At 40.0% G+C, this 26,327-nt stretch overlaps 1 protein-coding gene across 1 annotated transcript in view; it reads left to right on the top strand.

Moving 5' to 3' along the window:
* GABRA3 (gamma-aminobutyric acid type A receptor subunit alpha3) overlaps positions 1 to 26,327 on the top strand; it is a 191,575-nt gene that overhangs the window by 77,272 nt on the left and 87,976 nt on the right. Inside the window, exon 3 of the mRNA XM_036226811.1 lies at positions 13,362 to 13,483. Coding sequence (XP_036082704.1) covers positions 13,362 to 13,483 — 122 coding nt within the window. The remainder of the gene's footprint in view (positions 1 to 13,361; positions 13,484 to 26,327) is intronic.

The following is a 26,327-nucleotide window of genomic DNA, read 5'->3' as shown; positions in this document are numbered from 1 at the left end:
GACTCTAAGGCTACTTCTATAACCAAGATGGCCGATGTCGGCTCTGTTGCTAAAATGAACGCTGTCTGTTCTTAAGTAACTCAGTTTTTTTAGTAGCATGTAGCAGCATTCAACATTGTTGACTCTTTCTTCCCTCCTTAACTTCTTTTTATTATGAGATAAAGCATACACACACACACACACACACAATATAAATGTGGGTTTAAACATAATTCTTTCTTTGACTCCAGAGACACCACAATTCCCTGATTTTCTTAGATTAAATTCTCTAGAAGCAGGGCCTGAGATAAGGAATTTTAAGCAAATGATTTATTGAGAATATACTAGCAGAGAAATTTGTAAGGAACTAAAGGAAATGAGTTGGGAAGAGGAAGAAGTAAAGCGAAGGCATGATTTCACTTAAAGTGTAGCCTCCATTTGAGCCCACAGGGAGATCTGAAACATGGATGCCACTACAGATTTGGTCCACCTTGAGGCAAGGGGCCTAGGCTTTTGTAGCCTCATCTCCATCAGTCATTGTCTGAGGCCTGACTAGAGGAAGGTATAACCTCTTCAGCTCCCTTCAGTGAAAGAGGCCGGGGCATAGTTCCAACAGTAAATCCTTTACCTGGATTCCTTCATACTTTAATGGCTACGCTTTCTTTAGTATCTTCCACAATACTGCACAACTATAGCAAAGACTTTTGTGATATAAAGATCTTTTGTAATCTCTTTGGTAATCTCCTCTTCTTTCATTCATTGCTCAGGTGTTGGTATTTTCATTTCGTTCTAGGCGCCCTACTTACTATATACACTCTGAGAGATTTCATCTATTGCCATAACATTGTTGTTACCTTATATGTATATGCCAATGCCTTGCATCTCAATCACCGTTCCTAACCTAACTTCTCTTGGGTGTCATACTTCTATATCCAGCTACATTTTGGACACATCCACTTGGCTATTTCATAAACTACTTAAACTAAGCATGTCCAAACCAGTTTCATGATCTCCATCTCCCTCCCCCAGCTCTAAAAGTAAAAACAATAAAAACCAAAGAACAAACATAACGTGTTCCGTTTCCATGTTTCCTTGTTTTATGCAATAGAACCACCATTGCTCAAACCAGAAAGTGGCATCACTTTTGTTAATTTTCTACCCTTCACTCTCCAGATTGAATCAGTCACCAAGATCTGGCATTTTTACTTTCCACATCCCGTGGATTCATCTACTTTTTCCCTAACTTTTCGCCACCACCCCAGTTTAATCCTATGTTGTCTTTTGCTCGGATTACTGTAAGAGTCTCTAATTGGTCTTACTTTCTAAAGTCTTGCTCTCATCCAAATTAACTGTCACTCTATAGCCAGTGTTTCTTCTGCAATGCATGTCGAGACATATGTATCCTGTTTGGAGTAATTTAATGGATTTCTGTTGTCCCTAGATTAAAATCTAAACTCATTAACATGATTTTTATAAGGCCCATTATGACCCAGCCTCTACCAATTTTATCAGCCTTATTTTTTTAGTCCTCCTTTCACCAAATTCTGTATTCTTCAGCTATATAGAACTTAGATTTTTAAAATCCCATTTCATTCATGGAATATCATTACTAGAAATAATTCCTGTACTCATGAAATAGTTCTGTATCACACAGGATATTTTATTCTTTAGTAGTAGTTTTTCTATTGTCGTATTATACTTCGCTACTCTCCCCTATTCTTGGAAGCTTTAAGACTTGTTCCTAATTATTTTTGCAGGGTCGATTATTTTCAAGTATTCTGAGTCTTTCCACTTCTATCATAATCTCTTCTAGCAGTAATCTCTGGGGCCGAGGGCTATAGAACCAGACTAATATGTCCTTAGAAACTTGACCCACAATACCCTTTCTGTTCTTTACCCCAGTCTTGAAAAATAGAGTAATTCTGTTTTATTAGCTCTTCATGTATATTGGTGTTCACTGGGCCATGCTAGATGTTCTAAATAAGATGGACGTTCTAGATAAATGAACCTCACTTCTTCAAGTGTTAAAGCCTTTTTAATTTTAACTCTGAGAGTAAAGTTCTCTAAAAGTGTACTGCATACTTCCTTATAATCCAAAATAAGGATTTTGAACAGAATAATCCCTTCTCTTGGTGACTCTGATTATCATGAAGAACATTTATTATATTCTATATCAGAATCGTCTCTTCTTCTGTTTACATTGGTTTGCTTACATTCTGTTGGTGCTTAGAAAATCAGATCGCCAGGTCTTTTAATAATTATATTCAAGGGGAGGTGAAGAGATTTTACAAGAAAAAGCAGAGAGAAGTGTTTAGACTTAATTCAGGGGCTTAGAAACTGGTTCGTTGTTGTTATTATTTACTTTCTTCCAAGTCCAATACAATTAAAGCTTTGGAGAGATGAGACTACTTAAAGCCTGGCTCCAGATATTAAGGTTGGCACTGTAATTACATTGGCTGGAGATAGGGAAGCATTACGAGTTTAAAATATATGATAGATGATCTATCTATCTATCTATCTATCTATCTATCTATCTATCTATCTATCTATCTATATGCTGGTAGTTCTGATACTTCACAGAGCTGCAGTTTCTTTTTGTTTGCTTGTTTTCATATGTTCTTAATATTTTCTTTGTGTGTGTTGGAAAAAGTCCATTTGCTGCATTATCTTATCTACCTTTAGTGGTTTATTCACTTCAATCACCTGGGTCATCTACTCAAGCAGCTTCGACAATCAAGAGTGGTTTATTGCTCAGTACTTTGTATGAATCACATGCTAAATGCAGTGGGTCTCGGCGTTCAGTATGTGTGAGCGGGGGAGTGGGTTCCACACCTGTGGATGATGGTTGAGTAGCTCCAGGGACTGTGCCTAAAATATGCATATTATAAAATGCCCCAGATGATTCTGATGTAGGGAATCTTGGACAACACTTTGGGGTACAGTCCTTGTTTTCAAGGATCTGATAGTATAGTTAGAGATATGAGATTCTGGTTTTAGAATAGCAGACATGAAAAAACCCATAGAGAGCATCTAGTCTGAGCCTTATTTTGTGCATAAAGAAATTGAGGTACAGAAAGGAAAACTGATTTTTCTAAGGCCTTATAGCAAATTAATAGTAGAGCTAGGTCTGGAACACCAGTCTCTGATTCCATGTTCTTAAGGAAAAGCTACAGGGAACAATTTCTGCTTCACATAATAGAGATGTTTCTTATACTCTTGCTTCCTGGCCCAGCATTTTGACTGTCAACAAATGAGAACGATGTGTGTGAACAGTGTTAAGTTGGATCATTATGAAGCTGTCATTTTTCCGGCTCAAAACAGCAGAATAAAAGCAATTTCATAATGGGTCAACCTAAGCAGCAAGTAAGTGCCAAATGGATCTTCTTTCCAGGTCTGACTGTGATTCATTGAAACCTGAGATGTGTATCAGTCAGGGTCCCAAGGAAAATGGATGAAGCATTTCAATTAAGATTATTCGAAGTCTATGGCCTTGTGCCTGATCATGTCTGATCTCGGAAGCTAAGCAGGGTCGGGTCTGGTTAGTACTTGGATGGGAGACCCTAGGAAGATCAGGTGCTGTAGGCATAAAAAACAAAAAATAAAAGATTGTAAGCTGACAAGGTTTTTGCAATCTGTGAGGTCAACCAAAGGTTGACTCACCAAAAAAAAAAGGTTATTCGAGGATAGTAGATTTGTAAAGGACCCTATTGTAAAGGTATAGTGTCAGTGTAGGGGCACCCCAACAGATAGAGAATAAACCTAAGGCCCACAACAAATACGTCACATAAGAAAAGCTTTCTCAAGAGATGCAGAGACCATTCATTAGTGGACGAGATCTCGCAGAGAGAGCAAGCCCCAGGGGATTGATTACCTAACCTTTCCTCTTCTGCCCTTCAGTAAGGAGGCCAAACCCAAGGTGAAGCCAGAGGCCGTGGGAGCCCTGTTGATGTAACACATACGAGTCAGCTTTCTAGGAAAGAACAGAATGGAAAAGAGTGGAGATTATATATGGAAGGAGAAACGAGACGCATTGGGTATAAGGCCCCATGTTTACATGTTTAAGAATAGAGTGGAGACCGTGATTTTGAAGGGACCCGACACCATCGCAGTACTTTTCTGTGTCAGGATTATATGGTGGTGGCAGTGGGGACAGCGGGTACTGTGAACTTAAGAGAAAATGGTTTGGAGTCGCTTATTTGTTTCCTTGTCGCATCGTAGCTTGACTCGGTGCCACTGTACCAAAGGTGTCAGTCCTTGTGTCCATGTTTGTCCTGAAAGATATTTTCCCAGTGCTCTTAATCTCGGAAGAAACTGTCACCTGTGGCCACATGTGTGCACGCTGAGAAGGCACAAAGGACTCGGATTTTTATTTTATTTTAACTCAACGAATAGTACAAACAGGCGGGGCACGTGTTGGGCGGGTATGACTCAAGCCAACTGTGATTCGAAGCCTAAGTAGGAGAGTCCAGTCCTTGCCATGTACACAATCTCTATTATGGAATCGATGTGTTAATACTTTTTACTATTCAATCATCAAATGTTAGATTTTCAGAAGCAGATGTGGGAGCTGAGAGGCTGTCAGTCCTAAGCTCCCAGCCTGGTCAAGAAGCTCTCCTGCTTTCTGCTTGATGGCGGACCTCCCAGTTTGAACGGCTCCAGTGAGGGGTTGGAAAGCGCTTGCTATATCAGGCCGAAATCCACCTTCCACCAATGCAGACCAGTTATAGGGCCGTGTAGCACTCGCTTGCTTGTCTACATAGCAACCTCAGAGCTACTCCATACTTTCTCATGTTCAAGATAACTTTCAGTACTTTCAATTATTCGTGCACGATGTGGTTTTCCAGACACTGCTTCAAACTGGAAACTCTCCTTTGCTGTTTAATTACTTTTGAAACTCAGTGCAAGACTTTATTTTTATAGTCTTCCTATTCCATTATGTTAGTTTAAAGCTTGTATTTATTTCTTACTATGCACCAAGTACTGTTCTAAGACCTTTGCAAATGTTAACATGATCTTTATAACGGACCTTCCAGCTGGGTGCTGCTTCTATCTCTGTTTCATGGATGAAATATGGAGGCACAGAGAGGTCAAGTAACTTGCCAAAGGTCACACAGCTAGAAGGTGGCAGAGCCAGGACTGAAACCGACGGTCTGGCTCCAGAGGACATGCTATTAACTGCTACAATGTATAGCATTTCACGCACTTGGTCACTTTTAAGTAAGAAATGGGCAATGCCCATTTCTTTTATGTACGTGAACATTTACTTATACATCGTAATCCCTCAGTCTCTGAATACTTAGTGTCTCAGCCACATGACTGGCTGGCCTGTGCAATTTTCTTGTAGAACCAGAGGGGAATGAGAGATACATTTTCCCTTTTGAAGTCGAAATGTAGCATTTGTGACACAGAGCATGGCTGGGCATTCGAAACCAGGATCAGGGGCACTTGGTAGGTTATGCTGGGACTTCCTGCCGCATCACATCTGAAGGCAGAGTTGTCTCAGCATTACTCACGCTGACTGTGATCTCTTGGTTACGGTGCTGGCCATCAGGACTCTCCATTGTGAGGAGACCAGCCACCAGGATTAACTGCGAGATGTGAGCTGGCGGCCAGCTCATTGCTTTGACCATGGCCATGAGAGCGGGGCAGAGAGTAATTAATAGTGAGTAGGAAAACATTCCTAGTGCTGTGGTTTCCACTTTCTTTTCCGTCGTAATTCTTCTCTCCACATAGGCAGTGTTATAAATGGTTCTCGGGCTGGCCTATTAAAGTCCACTTACCCAGAAATATTGCCGAAATAGTGCTCATGCATTGGCAATATGGTTACAGTCATTCAGATAAATAATTGGTAAGACTTGTGTAGGCTCGCCTGGAAGACAGGCTACCCTTTATATGGCATCGCTTCAGAGGAAGAATGCACCTTGAATTCTTAGCAAACTTTGGAAGACAAGCCATTCTCAGGTAGGGCGTGTCTGCTTCTGTTCACACATGGAATCACATCTCTAAGGTCCGGTGCCTTGTTTTTTAATCACTCACAATATAGACTAGTCAGACCTTCCTGTGCGTTGGTGACGTCAGTGACGCAGTGCCTTTCAGTCACTAATAAGACACGAAAATCTTGGTTTTGACTTTACTTTAACTCGGCAAATAGTGCGAACAGGTGGGGTACGTGTCAAGTAGGTACGTCTCAAGATGATACTTCTCTAGTTTCATTACCAGTCTACAAAAGCTATTTAAGAAAAGCAGAGGTGGGGAGAAAAAAAGAAAAAAACAGAAAGAAAGAAAGCACAGCTGTCTTTTCGAGAAGAATTGGGCATATTCTAGCCAAAAATCAGTTTCTTTTTTTAAGCGGCTTCGGTGAAGACTTTCGAATGTGTGTTATGGAATTCCAGAGGCTTCTCATTCCCTTCCCAGTATAAAACTGGCATTCCTCCTCCTTTCCATTATGTGAAGGATTGGTGTCGGATAATGAAAACAGAGAGAGTATTGGGAAATGGTGAGTAATCTGATTTGGCTCTGCTTTCTGATGAGAAGTAGTTATAATTTGTAGCTGTAAAAATAGATTGGGGACAGGTTGAAGATTGATCGCAGGCCACGAGTGTCAAGCTGAAGAGTTGGATTTTATTTGGTAAGCCATAAAGAGTTGTGGAAAGTTTGTGAGCAGTGCAGAGACATGATCTGAACAGGAATTAAAAAACAAAAACAAAAACACTTATTATTTGAGATATTACGACATATAATGTTGTAAAAGTTGAAGGTGTAAAACGTGTTGTTTGATACATTTATATATTGCAGTGTGATGACTACAGTAGCATTAACTGATTGATACCTTTATCATGTCACATCTTTATCGTTTTTTGTGTGTTGAGAACAATTAAGATCTAGTCTCTTAGCAACTCTAAAGTTTATGATACAATATTATTGACTCTAATCTTCCTGTAGCTGAATAGCCATATCTCTCCCCAGATTTGGAAAAAATTTCAGCCATTATTTTTTAAAATAAGGTTTATCTCCTTTTCTCTTTTCTCATAATCCAGATATAGTTCCTTTTGATTGTGTCCCACAGTTCGTGTAGACTTTCTTTGCTAGTTTTCATTTTAATTTCTTTATTCTTTCCTGACTAGATAATAGCAAGAGATCTGTCTTCAAGCTCATAGATTATTTCTTCTGTACTATGGAGCCTACTGTAAGAGATCTGTCTTCAGGCTCATAGATTATTTCTTCTGTACTATTGAGCCTACTGTTGCAGCTAGCTATTGTATTTTTCATTTCATTCATTGTATTATTCACCTTCTGAATTTTAGTTTGGTTATTTTTTATGATTTCTATTCCTTTGTCGAATTTCTCATTTTGTTCATATATTGTTTTCCTAAGTTCGTTGATCCTCTTGGATCTTCCTGAGCTTCTTTAAATCATTATTTTGAAATCCTTTTCAGATAACTCATAGGTCTCCATTTCTTTGGGGCCAGTAACTGGAGTATTATTTTGTTCCTTTAGTCATGTCACATTTTCTTGCTTTTTCACGATTCTAATGAGTTTTCATTGACGTCTGCACATCTGAGGGTGCAGTCACCTCTTCTAGTCTTTTGAGACTGATGTTGGTAGAGAAAGACTCACCTGGACATTGCTCTAAGGACGCGAGCTGGGTGGAATGCAGCATCTTTGGTTCCTGGGAAGGCACCATGGTGTAGTCTCTTAATGTCACTACATTGGCTGAGATTGCCATTGGCCAGAGTGGGGGGTATTCCATGGCCAAGTCTACAGATGACCTGCAGGTGGCAGTGGCAGATAGGGCTATTAAGAGCTCCAGAGGCTAAGACTGCCAGCATCTTCCTGTTCTCTCTCTCTCTCCCTCCGCCAGCATCTTCCTGTTCTCTCTCTCTCTCCCTCCCTCCCTTTCCCCCACGCCACCCCATCCCTCTCTCTCGCTGATGTCCATGGGAAGAAGTTCTAGATGAGGAGATGCTCTCCACTGCCTAGAGTCATGGCATGCTGACACTTAGAGCCCTCAGAGCAGTATCGGAGCCTGCGTTCCAAGCACCCATGTCACAGCACCCATGTCCTGGGGCCCAGGAGCGTCTGCTACGGTTTTGGTGCTGGTGTCCAGGGTGTGAGTGTGTGTAGATACCCCACAGAATCAGTATCTGGATATGAGGGGCTAGTGGGGGAAATGTAGCAGTGGCAGGGGCCTGGGATGACAAGGTGCACAGTGACTTGAAGGATGGGGCTCAGGGCAATAGCCTGATCCCAGCAACGACCGGTCAAAGCCACAACCTGAAACTTCAGAGGTGGCACTCACGGCAGAGGTAGCGCCCCTGACGATGATAGTTCAGGACCGCAATCTGGAACGAGGCTGGAGTTCAGTCTGGTCCCAGCAATGATGGCTCAGAGCAGCAATCTGCCATGGCGAGGGTGGAGCTCGGGGCAGTAGTTGTACCCATGACAATGATGGGTCACAATTATGATCTGGAACCCAGGGGGCAGTGAGAGCTCATCTCACTAATGATGGCCCAGACTCTTGACCTGTGATGGGAATGGGGCGGGGCCCTGAGCAGCAGCAGGACCCTTGCAATGAAGACCCAGAGCCAGGGACCTGGAATCTGGTGAGTGGTGGCGGCGGCAGCGCACTGATAGTCACCATCAAAGCATGACAGAATCCAGGGCTCACGGTAGCGGCAGCCTGCAGACCAGCGTCTTCACCCGGGATTAGGGGTCAGGCGCTAGGCGGTAGCAGCATCCTTAGCAGCATCCGTAGCCATGGCTACTCAGAGCCGCAACCTGGAACCTGGTGGGCGGGACTCAGGGCTGCAGCAGCAAGGTCTAAATGATGGCAACCAAAGAATGATTCATTGTCCAGGGGACGGAGCTCAGAGGTTGCCCTGGCAATGTTGGGGCACAGCCCCTACCTGGGTCCAAGGTGGCTGAGAACAGCGGCAGCTGCAGCCTGGTACCTGTCAAAGTGCCACAGTGCCCGCTCCTGTAGAGGGGGGCACGGCAGAAACTCGGGCCCCTTATGACAAGTCTCCACTTGGCAACAGTTCCGTTCTGGAGAGCGGATACAGAGGGGTGACACTCCGTGCTCCTCTGTCATCTAGGGTCAGCGTCAGTGAAGATGGAGAGACCGCTCTAGCAAGGGCTGGAAAGGTCCACAGTGGCGGGGCTGGCGTTCTCCTTCTCATCTCTTCCCTGTAGGCCGGCTTCTTCCGAGCGGACGCCTCCAGGCAGAGTCCCTCCCGACTGCAGGACGGGATGGGTGTTTGCACGGGCGACAGGCTTCCTGTACTTCTCTGTACGACCACCCTTGATTTTTGAGCTCCTTTGATTTTTGCTGCTGCTGCTTTGGGTCCTGAGCTTTCCCTGAGCCATTTCTTTCAGTTTGTAGTTTCGTCGTTGTTATTTTTGTGGGAGAGATGAGTTTTGGGAATGTCTAGCTCTCCATCTTGCTGATATCCCCTTCTGCATAGTAATTTTGAATTTTCTTTGTTTTTAAAAATCTGTTCTCCCTCAAGATATATATGTAGTTTTCAAGAAAATGCCATCCTTTTTTTTAAAAAAAAAAATAAATTTTATATAAATTTATTTTATCATTACAGTTTGTCTTATTTTTAAAATGTGAGATTTTCTAGATGAATATAAAAACAATTTTTTTTGAGATGAGGCAACCCTTCATTGACCTTACAGATTGCAAGGACCTTGTCAGTTTACAGCCTCTAATTTTTTTATACCTAGAGCACCTGGTCTTCCCAGGTGGTCTCCCATCCAAGTACTAACCAGGCAGGACCCTGCTTAGCTTCCCAGATCAGATGGGATCCAGCTTGTTCAGGCTAGCATGGCTGTACAGTGAAAACAATTTCTTGACCTAGATAACACTCCATGTTGTCTTCCCAAATTAGCAGTGGTATTATTTACTTTTTGAAAAAAATTATTAATTTTAATTAGTTTCAAGTATACAGTCCATTGGTTAGATATCTATATAGTTCCTAAAACGATCCTTCCCAATTGCTCCCTCCCTCCCCTGGCCATCTTTTTGATGAAATAAATTTCTCCTCTCTTTGCGTTGTCGTATGAACTGTATCGGCAGCTCCAAAATAAGTATCTCATTAAATTTCAAAAACTTGTGGGAAAAGGAATGAACAACTCCGAATCTATATTGGGCTTTATCATTTACAAAGCAATTTTATGTTTATTATCTTATTTATTGCTGATTCTACCGAAAGCGTTGTAAGGTAGGTAATTATTATCCCCATTTTACATGTCTGGGTATAGCTCACAGGATCAGTTAATGGCTGGGCCGAGACTAAATCGCTGTTCAATCGACCCTGGTCCTGTGGACTCACCATTATTTCATCTTTAGGACTAGAAAAATGACTAAACCTGCCTAACCTACAGATAATGTATTAGTAACATCATTTTCATGTTTTGATAATGGATTATTAATGTATTTAATTCAACCAGTAATGACAGGTGTGGTTATTGCAACAATCTCATTAATTTAATAAGCATGTGGCTTTGAACGCTTCCTTTCTTTCAATGTCATCTTAGGTGCTCCGTCTGTAAAGCGAAGGGAAAGGATTACTTGATCTTCTAATGTCCTCCTTAACCCGGACGAACCATTATTCTTTATTGTTCCCCTGAATTACTTTATATTGACACAAACTACAGAATCTTCAGCTTTTGCAGTTCAGTTATTGAGGAAGAGAGCATTCTGACTTGGGTTCTAGGTTAAACCACCGTTCAGCCTGTCCGCGTAGTAATTTTAGTGCACATCAGAAAAATATTTTTCCAGTAATCGAATACAAAATCACAGAGAAATGTATTGAAATCTGTGTTTGGGAGATCTTTAGTGCTTATTTTTGACTTAAAGTTTTAAAAGTTATTAGTGAAGAAAGAATGCTGCTCACGGATCAGCACAGAGTCGTCAAGGGATGGAAATACATTGTCATGGGAGTTGGTGTTTCAGTAAGAGAGGCGGCACAGTGTACTGGCCTTATATTCAGGAATTCTGGGTCAAAATTTCAGCTTTCCCATTATACTCGGGGTGGTTAAAAAGTTATATTTAAGGGCTTTAGAATTCCCATCTATAAATCCGCCTGGAGTAGACCATCTCTGAAGCCCTTTATACTCATCTGCGACCCTGGCACGAGTCTCCTTTCTACCCCTTTCCATTAATCCAAGAAATGGCTTTTAACTCAATAGACCTATTTCCCAGAAATCAAATTTAGGCTTAACAGGGTCAAGATTTCCCCACAGTGAGAGTTAAGGGATAAACGATAAACGATAAAGGATTTTGCACAGAATCGATCGTGCTCCAACTGCCTCTCCCCACAGCTCATGTCAGGTGGATCCAGAATATTGGTGGACTGAGCCAACTGTTCGCTGTCACCCCACAGGGTGTCTGTACTTATCTCTTCAGCACATTGATATCAGTTTGTTTAGCTCTGCACTGCAATTACTTCTTTGGGCCCCCTTCCCAATGAACCTGTGTTGTTTCTAGTGCTCTGGCCGCTAAACCAGACAGTCATATCCACTCTTAAGTGGGTTTTAGTGTCTCTGCGGCCAAAGCTTTCTTTATGGCTTTTGGCCGATGTGGGGGTGGGGAGCGCCAATATTTTGTTGTTACTGTTTACATTTGAGGAATACATTTGAGTGCATAAACTATTTTAAAAAAGAGAAAACAAACTTGGAATACTTCTAGATATCAAGCATTAAGCCTGGCAATTTTAATATATTATTTAATATTAATACAACATATCTGTGAGGTTATTTTCATTTTAAAGATGATGAAAGTGTTACTCTAGGTGCGGTATGATTAGCTCAAGGTCACATAACTAATAAATTCAAAGGTGTGTCTCCAGACTCTTTAAGCCTAGGTCCCTTTTCTCTTCCATGTGTATATATTTTATCATTTGATTCTCTCAGCAACCCTGTGAGGGACGATTACTCACCTCATTTTACCCTTTTCTCCTGCTCTATCACAAGACATAGAGCATTAATAGGCACATAGTTGATGTTCAATAGAGATACATTGAATGACTAAGTGAATTTAATTAGGAAACTGTGGTTCACAATGACTTGTCCAAGATTATTAGATAGAGAGTGGCAGTTTAGAGTGAGAACTATTCAATTTAGATGTTTCTACTGTTCTGTAGATCATTTTCAAAACAGGGACCTTTCTCACTGTGAGGGATAAATGTCAATGGGAAGACATATTGACTCTCTCTTAAGATTGCTTCTTAACTGTTATCCTGTGTCTTTTATATATCTTTTTAACCGGATGCTAAGAATAGTTATTGCATATCTATTAATGGCAAGCTTCTGGGTCCAAGGTAAGAATGGGGAAAACTCAGACTGAGCAGAGACAGTACCATAACTAGCTTAATGGTCTACTCCAAATCACAAATATAGCGGGCACTAGGACCCTGGATTTCTGATTCCTAGTTTATTACTTGATTTCATACCATTCTTCTTCTTTTTCTTCTTTTTTTTTCCACCTTGCTTCTTGACCTTTGGCAATGGCCATTTCTTTTACAATATCCTCTTTCCCCTGAACTTCTCAAGGCCCTTCTTTATTTCTCGTCCTGCCAAACTAGACTAAGCTCCTCTTCATAAGCAGGAAGTATCAGTCACAGCCTGGGCGGAATTAAGTGGTTAGTCAAGTGCCCAGTGCCTGGAAAGGCTTACAGAAGGGGTCCAAACTGAGAAGCGAGAGGTAGCTACGGGTCACCAGAAAACTAGAAAGCTTTGGTTATCCTCCTATTTGTGCCTCTCATCAGCAACATGACTGCCAGCAAATTTGGTGTCCTCTCTGAGCTTATTCCTTTAGGTGTAAAATGAGAGAGATTAGGGAATCTCTTAAGAGTTTTGGTACCTTTAACGTTTAATGCGTTACTAGTGCTTTCTCGCCCTGTCTTCGTGGGGTGGGAGGTAGATAGACTGGCTACATGCCATTCAAGGGCCTGTCTGGCTCTGTCGTTCTGTGAACCTCCGTTTCTCTGGGCTAGAAGAGGGGTAAGTTCTTAGTAACAAAATTTTCCTTTTTGACTTTGAGGCCCATTTATTCATGCAAGAAAATTTGCTGGATCGGCTCTATGCCAGGCACTGTTCCCAGCGACATTCTGTCTAGGATTTTTGCCTGTGTTTCTCCACCAGGACTGGATGTTTGGTAAAACTCATGCCAGCGCTGGAGTTAAGAGTTCAAGTGTAGTGACTACTGTCTGCCCGCTACACAGGTGGTCATCGTGAAAAACAGGAAATGCTTGCTGGTTTGGTTAACTTAATTGGCCCAGCCCATTGATGAAAATCTTGAATTAAAGTGTTCGGACATGTAATTGTCTCCTATTAAGAACTATTATTTGTCATCTCTTTTTCTCCCACTGCCTCAGACTCTCTCCCAAGCATGCCCCAGATATTCCCGATGACAGCACTGACAACATCACTATCTTCACCAGAATCTTGGATCGCCTTCTGGATGGCTATGACAACCGGCTGCGACCTGGGCTTGGAGGTCAGTTACCGTTTTAAGATCCGTTTGGCTACCGTCATCTAAAAGTGCCTTGAGTAGTCTACTGATGAATGAAGTTAATATCAAACTGTTTTTTTTCCCCTCTGAGCACTGGAAATTAGTTCTACGCTTTCATTTTGGTGGTTTCATTCAGTGGTCTGATTTTGGAAGTTTCACTTAAGTAAATGCATATAGCGTATTATACTATGATGTTTGACCAAGGCCATATCTGGTGACAGAATCCCTGTCTGGATGGCAGGTGTGGGCCAGGAACAGCTGGGAGACATGACTTTGTCCTCCAGACCCCGAGCGCATGTCAGCTTGACATTCTAAAGAGGAGCAATTTGCTGACTGACTAGGTTGGATCTGAGTTGGCCCTCAGTCTAGTATGATCAGCAGTATGATCACAATGAGGTAAATGCACAGGGCTTGCATTTTCCAGCATGGACCACTACCCCACAGGCCAGATCGAAGGTACTTGAGGCCGTAGTATTCTCAGCAGCGTCATACCTACCCCAGTCAGAGTCTTGATCCCATGAGTGGAGGCTGGGAGGATGGAGGGATCTCCTACCTCCCTCAAACTTGCCCAGAATTTAGCCTCGGCAATAGAGCTCGCTTCAGAAAAAGAAATGCTGGCACCTGCCCTTGTTCAGAGGAAGAAAGCCCTCCATCCAACTGGGAGCTGGGGGAGGAGAGAGACCTGTGTTCTTTCTTGGCGGCACCAGCCTGGAGTTGAGTTTCTGTCTCGCTGGGCTGTGAGGGAGGAGGGTGGGAACAGGTCTTGTTTTAAATATCTGGATTTTTGATAGCCTTACTGAGTCTGAGTCGATTTTCTTGAATAAATAGTTGTTTTTCCTTTTGTTGTATACCCTTAGACGATTTGCAGAAACTTTAAATGGTTGTTTTTAAAATAGATTTCACCAGGGGTTAAAAGAAGTGAAATTAATAGTTGATAGAGGGTCACAGGAATGCGGAGCATGGCATGGCAGCAGTAATGTAATGGCTGGGTGGAGAGCAAGAGCAATCAGGGAGATTGTTTATAAACTATATAAATATCTAACCAATGTACTGCATACTTGAAACTAAAAATATTAAATAAAATATAAAATAAAATAAAATTAAAAAGATTTCACCAGTTTCATTGAAGAGCAGGTTTGCAGAACTCATTATGCTTACATGCCAGAAGTGGAATTTCTAGTAAGGTTTTTAGATTTCATCAGATGATATACATAGATGATGATGTCATAGGAGAAGAAAGACTGTTTTAAATCTTCCTGTGTGTTATGGATGCTGTTTTTCTTCCCTTACTGCACTGAAGAGACCTCACATGTAATGTCGCAAAATTAGGGTGAAAGCAGCCCCCACTGCCTTAATCTTAATCTTAGGGAGAAAGCTTCTAGTCTTTCACCAGAAACTATAATGTTAAGTGTAAGTTTTTCTTAGATGTGCTTTATCAAGTTCAGGAAGTGTTCTATTCCTAGTTCGTTGAAAGTTTTTAAGAGGAACGAATGTTGGAATTTTTTCAAATGTTCTGGCTGTGTATATTGAGTTGATTATTTGGCTTTTCTATTTTAGTTTGTTAATATGGTAAATTACATGGTTTGATTTTCTTTTTTTTCTTACTAATGCAGTATCTTATTACTTCTAGTGTTAAATATGAAGCACTTTTGCATTGTCACAAAAAGTTTTTAGTCGATGTGTCTCTACATACTGTGAACAAATATACTGAACTATCTGATAATTTACCATAAATCTTAACACTATTAAACAGATGACAAGTAATTTTTCAGTGATCACCTGTCATATACAGTCTTCCTAAAGTACGTGAACTTCAACATGTCTTACATTCTATTTTATTTCACTTTTTAATTTTTAAAAAGTTTTCGATTGCAGTTGACATTCAACATTAGTTTCAGATGTACAACACAGTGATTAGACATTTATATAATTTACGAAGCGATCACCTCTATAAGTCTAGTACCCATCCCATATCATGCATAGTTATTACAATGTTGTCGACTATATTCCCTATGCTGTATTTTACATCCCAAGACTGGTTTTGTAACTGGCAATTCGTACATCTTAATCCCTTTCATTTTTTCACCATCTCCCCAACCCACCTTCTATCTGGTAACCATCAGTTTGTTCTCTGTATCTATGAGTTTGTTTCTGTTTTGTTTGTTGATTTTGTGTTTTAAAGTTCACATATCAGTGGCATCATATGGTTTTTGTCTTTCTCTTATTTTTACTTAGCTAAAACCTCTCTAGGTGCATCCATATTGTTGCATATGGCAGGATTTCATTGTTTTATGGCTGGGTAATATTCCATTGTATATATGTATCACATCTTCTTTATTCAATTATCTATGGATGCTTAGAGACACATAGATCAATGGAACAGAATAGAGGACCCAGAGATAAACCCATGCCTCTACGGTCAATTAATTTATGACAGAGGAGGCAAAAATGTACAATGGAATAAAGACAGTCTCTTCAATAAATGGCATTGGGAAAACTGGATAGACACATGCAAAAGAATGAAACTGGACCACCTTCTTACTCCATATACAAGAATAAACTCAAAACAGATTAAAGACTTAAATGTAAGACCTGAAACCGTAAAAATCCTAGAAGAAAACATAGGCAGTTAACTCTTTGACATTGCTCTTAGTAATATATATTTTTTAGATATGTCTTCCTGGATAAGGGAAATGAAAGGAAAAATAGATAAATGGGATTACATCAGACTAAAAAGTTTTTACACAGAGAAGAAAACCATCAACAAAACAAACGGAAAAAAAATAACCTACCTAATGGGAGAAGATATTTGCCAATGATATATCTGATAAGTGCTTAACATCCAAAATATATAAAGAACTTACACATCTTAACACCCACAAACAAACAATTTAATTAAAAGATAGGCAGAGGCCCTGAATAGACATGTCTCCAAAAATGATGTACAGATAGATGGCCAATTGACATGAAAAAATGCTCAGCATCATTAATCATCAGAGAAATGCAAATTAAAACCAATGCACTATCACCTCACACCTGTCAGAATGGCCATCATCAATAAATCAACAAACAGCAAGTGTTGGTGAGGCTCTGGAGAAAATGGAACATTTGTGCACTATTAATTGTATTGCATATTGGTGCGGCCGCTATGGAAAACAGTGTGGAGATTCCTCAAAAAATTAAAAATGGAACTTCCATATGACCCAGCAATTCCATTTCTGGGTATTTATCCAAAGAAACCCAAAACGCTAATTTGAAAAGACATATGCAGCCTTATGTTCAATAGGTCTGCGATCAAAATTGAGTTACTTTTTGTAATAAGGTGTGAAATGAGGATTGGAGTTCGTGTTATAAGTTATAATTATCAATTGTTTGGCATATGACTACCCAATTATTGCAATATAATTTATTGAAAAGACTATACTTTCTACACTGCATGATAGTGGTTGGAAATCATCATGTAAAATCAATTGACTATATATGTCTGGGCATATTTTTTTTAACTCTTCATTCTATTCTCTTGATCGATGTGTTTATCCTTTTGCTGTTTTGATTGATGTAGTTTTATAGTAAATCCTGAAACACTGAAATCCTGTACTGGAATCTTGTGAATAAGAACACATTAAAAAAATTGTTTTATCAATTTTAGCTCCTTTTCCTTTCCATATAAATTTAAGTATCAACTCATGCATTTCTACCCCTACAAAATCTTAGGTTTTATTTAGGATTGTGTTTAATCCATAGATCGGTTTAGGAAGAATCAATTCTGCCTTACGTTCTACTTTTTCTTTGCGTGAAGTCTAAAACTCAGCCAGATGTGAAAGCTTGTGTTATTCTAAGGCTTTTTATGAGCATGCATCCAGCCCTGGGCATATCTGTGCCCTCATCAATTCCCTGGTGTATGTTGGGGCTTTAAAAAAAAATCCTTCCTCTCTCAAGTATCTTCTTTTTCAGACTTTTTCTTGGAATCTTCAATCTGTCTATTGCTTTTCCCAGCTGTTATCCTTAGCCTCAGGCTGCCGCTGTCAATACTTTTGCCTTTAAATATGTTTGGCAATGCCTCTCTGGAAGCAGCTCCAACACTGAGAATGTTCCCCGTTGGGTTAAACGAAAGCAAACCATTGCCTCACTCTTTTGGGGAGCTGCCATTTGGTTTGAAACCCTTAAGGTGAATTCTTTAAGATCAAGGTTCGCATTGCTCCCTCTGGTACTAGTAACCTGTAGGGGAAGGGTGGGCTGCCATCTTCACAGTTGCTACAAATCTGGGGGTTGTGTCATGTACCTGGGCCAAGTAAAATGCCACAGTGCTCTCTTACCTCAATGAAGTAGCTGTTTTCTTCACCACATCTTCCCTTGGTAGTTTAAGTTTTTGGCTAGATTCTAGAAGTTTGTAAAAGTTGAGTCTGACAATCTCCCCAAGCTTATTGTTTTATGGAAGGACAGAACCCTGGAATTTCTTAATTTGACATTTTCGGTGACATCATTCTTCTGTTTTTCCTGATGCTTATAATATTGGTCTTTTAGTTTTCTGGCCACTCTGACTAGGATTTTATCAAGTTAAAATTTTTTTTTGAAGGAACAAGTTTTTCATTTCATTGATTTTTCTGTTTTTCTATTTTCAATTTTGCTTGCTTCATTTTTAATGTTCCTTTTTTATATTTCTAAAGATGTTATCTTAGAATATTGATTTTAGATTTCTTCTTTCCTAATATAGGTGTTTTGCTATAAATTTCTCTCAAAGTATTTATATGCATCTCACAATTTTGACGTGTTATATTTTTATTTTTGTTCAGTTCACTCTATTTTGTAACATCCCTTATGACTTCCTTCTTGATCCATGTGTTATTTTGAAGAGGGTTCTTTAATTTCCAAATATTTGGAGAGTGACCAGGTATTTTTCTGCATTGATTACTATTTTTATTCTTTTATGGTCACCGATCATAGTTTATATGACTTCAGTTTTTTTAAATTTGTTAAGATCTATCTTGTGGTTTATTTTGGTGAATGGTCCAGCACACTTGAAAAAATTGAATAGTCTTCTGTCGTGGGTAGAGCATTCTATAAATGTCAGTTAGGTCACATTGGCTGATAACGTTCAGGTCTTCCATATGTTTAATAATTCTGTCTGTACATATTCTGTTACTTTCTGAAAGAAGAATGTTTATGTGTCCAATGATAATTTTAGATTTGTCTATTTCTCCCTTGAATTCTGTCAGGTTTTGTGACATATGTTTTGAAGCCACATTTAGCCTTGTCATATCTTACTTGTGATTTAATTATATAAATCCCTCTTTTTAGATTTCTCTTTTAAATGAAATTTATTGGGATGATATCGGCTAATAAAATCATATAGGTTTCAAGTGGACAAGTCAATAATGCATCACCTGTATATTGCATTGTGTATAAATCCCCCTTTACCTTTGGTAATTTTCCTTGCTCTACACCTTGATGTTAACATAGACACCGTGTCCTTCTTTTGTTCAGTGTTTACATTGTATATATTTTCCATTCTTTTAACATTTAGGTTTTTATATTTAAAGTAGGCCTCCCATACACAGAATGTAGTTTTTTTTTTTAACCTGATAATCTCTGGCTTTAATTCGCTTAGGCCATCTACAATTAATATTATCTATTGACATGGTTGTACTTAGATTCATCTTTTTATTATTAGTTTTGTTTGTCCCCTCTGTTTTTATGTTTATCGATTTTTTTCCCTTTCCTGAATATTTTCGGAATATTTCTCTTTCAATTGCTATATTGCCTTTTTAGAAATATTTCTTTGTAATATGAAAGTCGTTGGTTGCTGTAAGGATTACAGTCTTCATAGCTGATCTTAGACAGTCTTCTTAGGGTTAATATTATTTCAGTAAAGCACATAGGTCTGTTTACCAACCAAAAGGCCTTTATGTTATAGTTACCTATTACATCAACATTCAGTGAAAACCACACCAGACAGTATTGTAATCTTTTATTTCAGCACTTGTAACCATTTTAAAGAACTGAAGAAGGAAAAAATATTTTAAATTTACCCAGAATTGCCATTTCTGTTGTTCTTTTTTATAGTTCTATCTCATTTCCCTCTGCCATTATTTCCCCTGAGCCCAGAGAACTTTTTCTTTGAGAATTTCTTATAGAACAAGTCTGCTGGTGAGAAATTCTCCTGTCTTTTTTAATCTGAAAACATATTTATTTTAACTTCATCCCTGAAACACATTTGTTCTGAAGTTGAGAGTTGTTTTTCTTAAGCATATTAGAGTGCTTTTCCACTGTCTTATTAATCTGTGATTTGATAATATATCTTCAGTCTTTGAAATAATTACTGCCCTTCATAGACTGTGTTATTTTCCAATAATAGCTTGTTTTAAGATTTTTCTTTATTTTTGGTAATTAGCAGTTTGATTATGATAAGTCTATGTTATTTTCTTTTTTTTTTCTTTTTTTGTTTGGAGTCTGGGGAACATCCTGATTCTATAAATTTCTGTCTTCTACCAAACTTGGAAAATTTCTGAGCACTATTTCTTCAAAAATATCTTTTCGTCACTAATTTATTTCTCCTTTCCTTCTGAAACTCCACTGTTCTATGTGTTACAGACCTTATTGTATTGTCCAACATGGTCCATTTTTCATAATGTTCTTTGCATTGGGTAATTTCCATCAATCTCTCCCCAAGTTCGCTGACTCTTTTTCTTTGTTATTGCCATTCTCCTATTGAGACCATCCAGTGAATTTCTTATTTTGATAATTGCATATTTCATTTCTAAAATTTCAATTTGACTATTTTTATATTTTCTAATTTTCTAATTTTTTCTCTGCTGAGAACGTCTATGTTTATTATTTATTTTAGATGTGTTTTCATTTACCCCAAGGAACATAGTTATGATAGCTGCTTTAAAGTCTTTGAGACTTGCAACATCCGAATCATCTCACAGTCGACATTTGTTGCTTGTCTTTTCTCATGAAAATTGGTAATATTTTTCTGTATTTTTGTAAATCAAATAATGATGGGTTGTATGCTGGACGTTTTGAATATTATGGTATGTAGTGTCTCTGCCCTGTTATAATATTCTGGAGATTTTTTTCTTGTTTGTTTTAGCAGACAAGCAACTTGGTTTAATTCAGTCCATGTGGTCAGCCTTGCATTCTATGGGCGGTAATACCCGTATCTATCAGTTTTCAAAGCCTTGGCTATGTCGCATTTTGTTTATCTCACACATGTATCACTTAGTAGATAGTCTAAGCCTTGGGCCATGGTTTTACATATTAGTTTTATAGTTCAATTATCAAAGTCTTTGCTGTGCTGCCTTAGGTCTCTCCTGAGCATGCGCTCGAGGGATAGCCTCTGATCTGTGGGGGTTCATATAACCCTCTACGCTCTGAGAGTCCCCACATTATCTGGCCTGCAGGGCCTTTGAATCTGATTCTTTGGCAAGACAGATAGGTTTTTTTTCCTCAGTTTTGCTTGTTTGTGCCACTGTCCAACTATGTATTTGCCATTGAGGCAGAACCGCAAGAGAAAAGAAGGAAAAAAAAAAACCAGCCAGGAAGTGTATTCCCCTGCGGGTTGCTCCTGTAAGTTTCGACTCCCCTCCGTAAATCACCTGCTCTTTGTTTTACTCTTCAGAGTCCTTGAGTTGTTGCTTTTATATTTTGTTCAGAAATTTTCTTCATAATCAGTGAGAGAAGAAGGTTGTAATACACTTACTCTACCATTCTCAGAAACCAGTTTTTTGTTTTAATTTCGTTTTTCATCCTCTTTTTCTGTTCAGTGGTTTTGTGGTTTGCTTCTACTCTAATCCCTATTCCAAACTGGACTTAGAATGACATTTTGAAGTTTCTTCTCTACTGGGATATTGCTGATCCGTTCCTGGTCCAACAAGCCCCTTGGCTCAATTCCTAATCCCAAGACTGTCATTGTATATCATTGGCATCCTCACCCACCCCTAACCCAAGCCTGTATCCTCAAACAGAGCCATCCTCTAGGTAGCAGTCCAGCTTCACCTTTTCTCTTTACAAGTAAAGCCCAGCTCTGACCAGCAAGTATTCGGCCTGCTTCCAGTCTCTGCTTTTTTGTACAGAGAAATATTTTAGTCTCTTTCCCTACATTTCAGACCCGGAACTCTGGCTTCAGTATTGTGTTACACCTTTGTTTTGTTTCTATTCTGTGATATTTTGATCTTCATTTGAAACAGCTGTATCTTTTGTTATATATTTTATCTCTTCTCTCCCTTACCTGTGCCATCTTAACGAGAAGTTCCAATACTTCTTAAAGAAGACAGTGCATGTGCCTCTGGAGGCTTTTTTTAATCTCTTATGGCCTCGGAACCATAATAGTTTTAATCTTGGAATCATAGCAAAAGCAACTCTCTATTTTGCAGATAAGGAAACTAAGGTATAATTAACTTGAAGTAGAACCCGGACTAATCCAAGCCTCCAGATTCCTATATCAATGGTTTTTCCACTTACCGATTTTATGTTTAAGCTGAAAATCAATAGGTCCTGAAAAAATACCAGAGCATCCTTTGATGTTTTGGAATGTTTCAGCTGATTTAAAGATTCTGTTGCTTCTCCCCAGCTTTCAGTTTTCTCGTGGCTCAAGAATTTGCCTCTAGAGCAGAGAAGACTTTGTGGCCTCCGGTTTATTTCTTGGTCATTATTTGGACACTGCATCAGCTTCCCCCTTTAATTTGATGATGATGCTGACTCACAGAAACCCTCTTAGCTCTTGGGAGTGGACTGTCTTTGCAGAGAAGGGCTGTGAACCACTGAAGAGGCTCCCTCTGATTTTTTTTTATTTCTTCTACACCTGTTACTGACATTTTCTATGTGGGTGGCTGGTTCCACACATCTGCCCTTTTGCTCTGGAGCTATCGATTCAGATATGGCCTTGGGTCTCCATCACAAGGAAGGGGTGTCACTAGAAAGGTCTATGGGCCAAGATATTCTAGGAAGGTGCTTCTATAGACCTATAGTAATGCCATTGGGAGTGCCGAGCACGGCATCCTTTCTTGAGAAAAGTCAAAAATACCATTTTGTGTATTTCCTTTCTATGGACCAAAGCCTGGATATTATTTATTTTTATCTCCTTCTTTACTACATTAGTGCTTATTTCTTGTTTTTGCTACTTGGACCTATCTTTTCAGTTTTTATTTGGTGCTTCTGAACTACTCTGGGCTTAGAAACCAGGAAAGCAAAGATTTATATAATATTTTTAAAATGGACTTTAGAGATCTCTGTGCTGAAACCTTTCATATTCTAGATAAGGAAACCGAGGCTCGAGGCGATAAAGGTCTCATTGTTGGTAGAACTGCTTGAGCTTGTAGTGTGAGCTTCTGAAGTAGGATTCAATGCTTTTTATATTACATTCTGGGTGAGTATTGAGTTAGGTAACAAATAATAGGTGTAGGGGAAAGGCTGGAGGAGGGAAACATCTAGAATGAGTAAAAGATAAATATAACCATTTGAACTGACAATTGAAATGTATCGCTGCTGCTTTACAATTTAAGTATTAAATGCCAGGTAAAACATGGGATAATAATGAGGGCGATGAGATGCTGGGGGCAATGGTGTAGGAATTAGTGTTTTTGTGGAACCAGAGGATGGAGTGACCTGAGTATTGTCTATTGCCTACCAACTGTATCTGGCTTGGGACTGAAAGGCATATTTTGGGGCCTCATTAAGATGGAAATTCTTAAGAATTTTGGGAAACAGGCTGTGAACTTTGTTCTGTACTGGGAGAGTCAAGATTCTAGCAATAGTGGAATTAATGAGAACCCACGGTAGTTAAGTTGGTGGTAATTGTGATCTCTTTTAAATCTTGTTGTATTTTTTACTGGTGTGTTATAAACATGCATTTTGTGCCGCTGGCTATTAAAGATTTGCTGGACATTCGAAGTACTGGACACTAGATGGAGTAGCATAAGCATAGTGACAGTCTAGCCTACCAAATGTCAAAAGTTGTGATCTCTGCCCAAAGAGCCCACAAAGGGGGGTGTGAGTTGATTGCAGAGCTTCGATAGAGCTCAGGACTTGTGACACACTCTTGTAATTTCCGCTTCCTTAAGCCACCTGTTAGTGATTCCTCCAGAGAGTTTATCTGTGATTAATGCTATTGGGGGCAGGTCACTGATTATCTACAGTATCTTAGTCCCTAAGGATTGTCCGAGACAAATGGAAAGGCCATTAACATGAGCACAGAGCAATCCAGCTCTGGGATCTCTGAGAACCTGTCTTCAACTCACTGCAGCCCAGTCTCTTAAGTCCATGTGGCCAGCAGACCCCTACGGCCAGTCACACGGGAGCTCATTTTCAGTAGCTTAGTCTCTCTTCAAGATGAAGTGTCCACAACAAGAAGCACCTGTTGTCCAAAATTTCCAGCGATCAGAAAAGAAGAAAACAGGAAAGTCAGGGAGTCATTTTTTTTTAGCCAAAGACCCAATCCTCAAAGCCTTGCTACTCATTGGGAAGGACCGAAGAATCCATCATGGGCTATGATGAGATAAAGGGGTATATATCATTCATCTGTAGCCTTGTCTCTAATGGAATTGTCACAGACTTTTACCGCAAAACATGTTTCAGGAGTGTCAGGAAAAAAATCGGACCTAAGCCACGGGAAAGTGAATGGGGGAGAATGAGGGTGATTAAAGCTCGGTCGAAAGAGGAGAGACACAGTCGAAGGAAGTCTGATTATTTAGTGTGGAAAGGAACAAGAACAGACAAAGCAGAACCACGATCACTTTCTCTCAATCTCCGTAGGTCTTTAAATCTCACACACAAGAAGCAGACTCTGTCATGTGGTTCCAGAGGGCAGCGCTGAGGCCAGTGTTGATGTGTTTATGTATTTACGTGAGTGCTACAGCTGGGGAACCTGCTCTGGTCTCTGGTTACTGCTCAGAGGAGAATAGTGACAGTTTTTGAAGAGGGTCTCTTTGAAGTCAGCCTAGGAAATACAGTTTGCTATGAGCAACATATTCATTATGAACACAGTGATTACTTATCGACTTATTTTTGTTTCAGATCAAAAGCAAGCAGAAATGATATAGGGACGGGTCTATGAGTTCCTCACCAAGGGGAGTCCCACTGAGTGCTAAGGGCATGTGTGTTTGTATAAATACAGGAGCTTTCTAATACTTTCAGTGCCACAGTAAATTTGCAAAAGGAAAAGATAATTCTTTTTACGTTTAGTTTCAGAGGATAATGTTGGCAGGAAATTGGGCCCCCAAAGCGAATAAAGAGCCAAAGAACATCAGAAAACACTTGTTTAAAAAAAGGATAAAAATCCCTCTTATCTACGCATTAATTTATGTTTCACATTTCTCTCTGAGAAGGCTGTAAACAGGGGCTAGACTCTAAAGTGTCATCTAGTTTTAGTCTAATTGCCTCGTCTTTTCGTTTAAATGAAATATTCGTTTAAATGAAATAGCAAACTCCCCCACCCCCCACATTCCTTCACACAGAGGTTCCGTAGTGGTGGGTGGGAATTCTGGGTGAGTTCGGTCCACCTGGCATTATGGGTGGCTCGTGTCATCTCACCTGTGGAATAGTATTCAGCAGCAGGAGCAGCAGCTGAACCCAGGGTCTGTTCTAATTACTGGTATCAATAACATCTCTTTAAATCCTCAGAGTGATTCTGAGGTAGGTGCCGTCATTATCCCAGTTTCCCGGATGAAGAAACGGGCACAGAGAAGTTAAGAGACAAAAGGCACAGAAAGAGTTAACAGCAGAACCCAAACTCACACCCGGGTAGTCATGCTTTTTTTTTTTTTTTTTTTTGCCACTGTGCCATACTTCTGCGGGGCACTTCGTCACATACCCTGCTCCAAAGCACCTGGATTTCCAACTCTGAAATGGGATTGAGCTGTTGGGGTTTGTGACCCCTGTGTGGAACCCTGGAGCAATGCCTAATAGCCCTGTGACTCCCAGAAATCCCCCAGGCAGCCACTACGAGTAAGGATCCTGTCTCCACACCCACTGCCCGGGGGAATCTCTGGGTCCCCGGGGGAATCTCTGGGTCCTCTGACGAAAAGAGCATTACTTCTTAGCTTTTTCTCTTACCATCTTTCTCTCTTGCTTTCTTTCTCTCTCACTCTTGGCTCTTGCTCACTAGCTCCCTAATTAGTTTTATTTCTTCTTCTCACTGTATTTTTCATTGTTCTCTTGTCTTCTTCCTGTTCATCTTTTCTGTTTTTATTTTCCCTCTGGTCCTCTTCTAATTACCTCTCTCCTCTTCCTTTCTCATCCCTGTTCCCATCTTTTCTCCCCCTCCCCTTAATTTTATTCCACTTCCTCTAATTCTCTTATCTGCCAGATTCTTTCCAGACAGGACGGAAATGGTGGAAGAAGGGGTTTGGTGTCCAGTGCACTGCGCCAAACTTCCCAACTCTCTTTCCCCACCATAAAGCCAGGGAAAATCCTGAAGCTTGGCTTGGCCCTAATTTTGGGAAGTAGCCTCTCCCCACACTGTTTCCTTATTAACAATTAATGGATGCTCTTTAAATGAAAGTGAACAGTGCTGAGAGAGGGGGAGCGGGACATTTGTATACAACCTCCTGCCTTCCTCGGGCAGCGGAGAAAGCTTGCCTCTTGCCGCCGTTGGACATCTCAAGTGAGATACTTTTTGCTTGGCCCTACACTCAGAACACGTAGGTACAATAGAGTGAAAATTCAGAACTTGGCTAGTCCCAAATCCTCATCGTACAAGGGAGCAGCCAAATGGAAAACAGACTTCTTTCACGCATTTAGCAAGTCAAGGGCAGAGATCCAGAAGCTGAGCCTTCCCATCCCAGCCCAAGACTATTTGTCATAGCCACTTCCGTTTCTACCTATGGCGACT

This window comes from Rousettus aegyptiacus, unplaced genomic scaffold, assembly GCF_014176215.1.
Source record: "Rousettus aegyptiacus isolate mRouAeg1 unplaced genomic scaffold, mRouAeg1.p scaffold_m13_p_9, whole genome shotgun sequence".
Classification (NCBI taxonomy): domain Eukaryota; kingdom Metazoa; phylum Chordata; class Mammalia; order Chiroptera; family Pteropodidae; genus Rousettus; species Rousettus aegyptiacus.
Note: the sequence above shows the minus strand (reverse complement) of the source record. Positions and strands in the feature narration are given on the sequence as shown.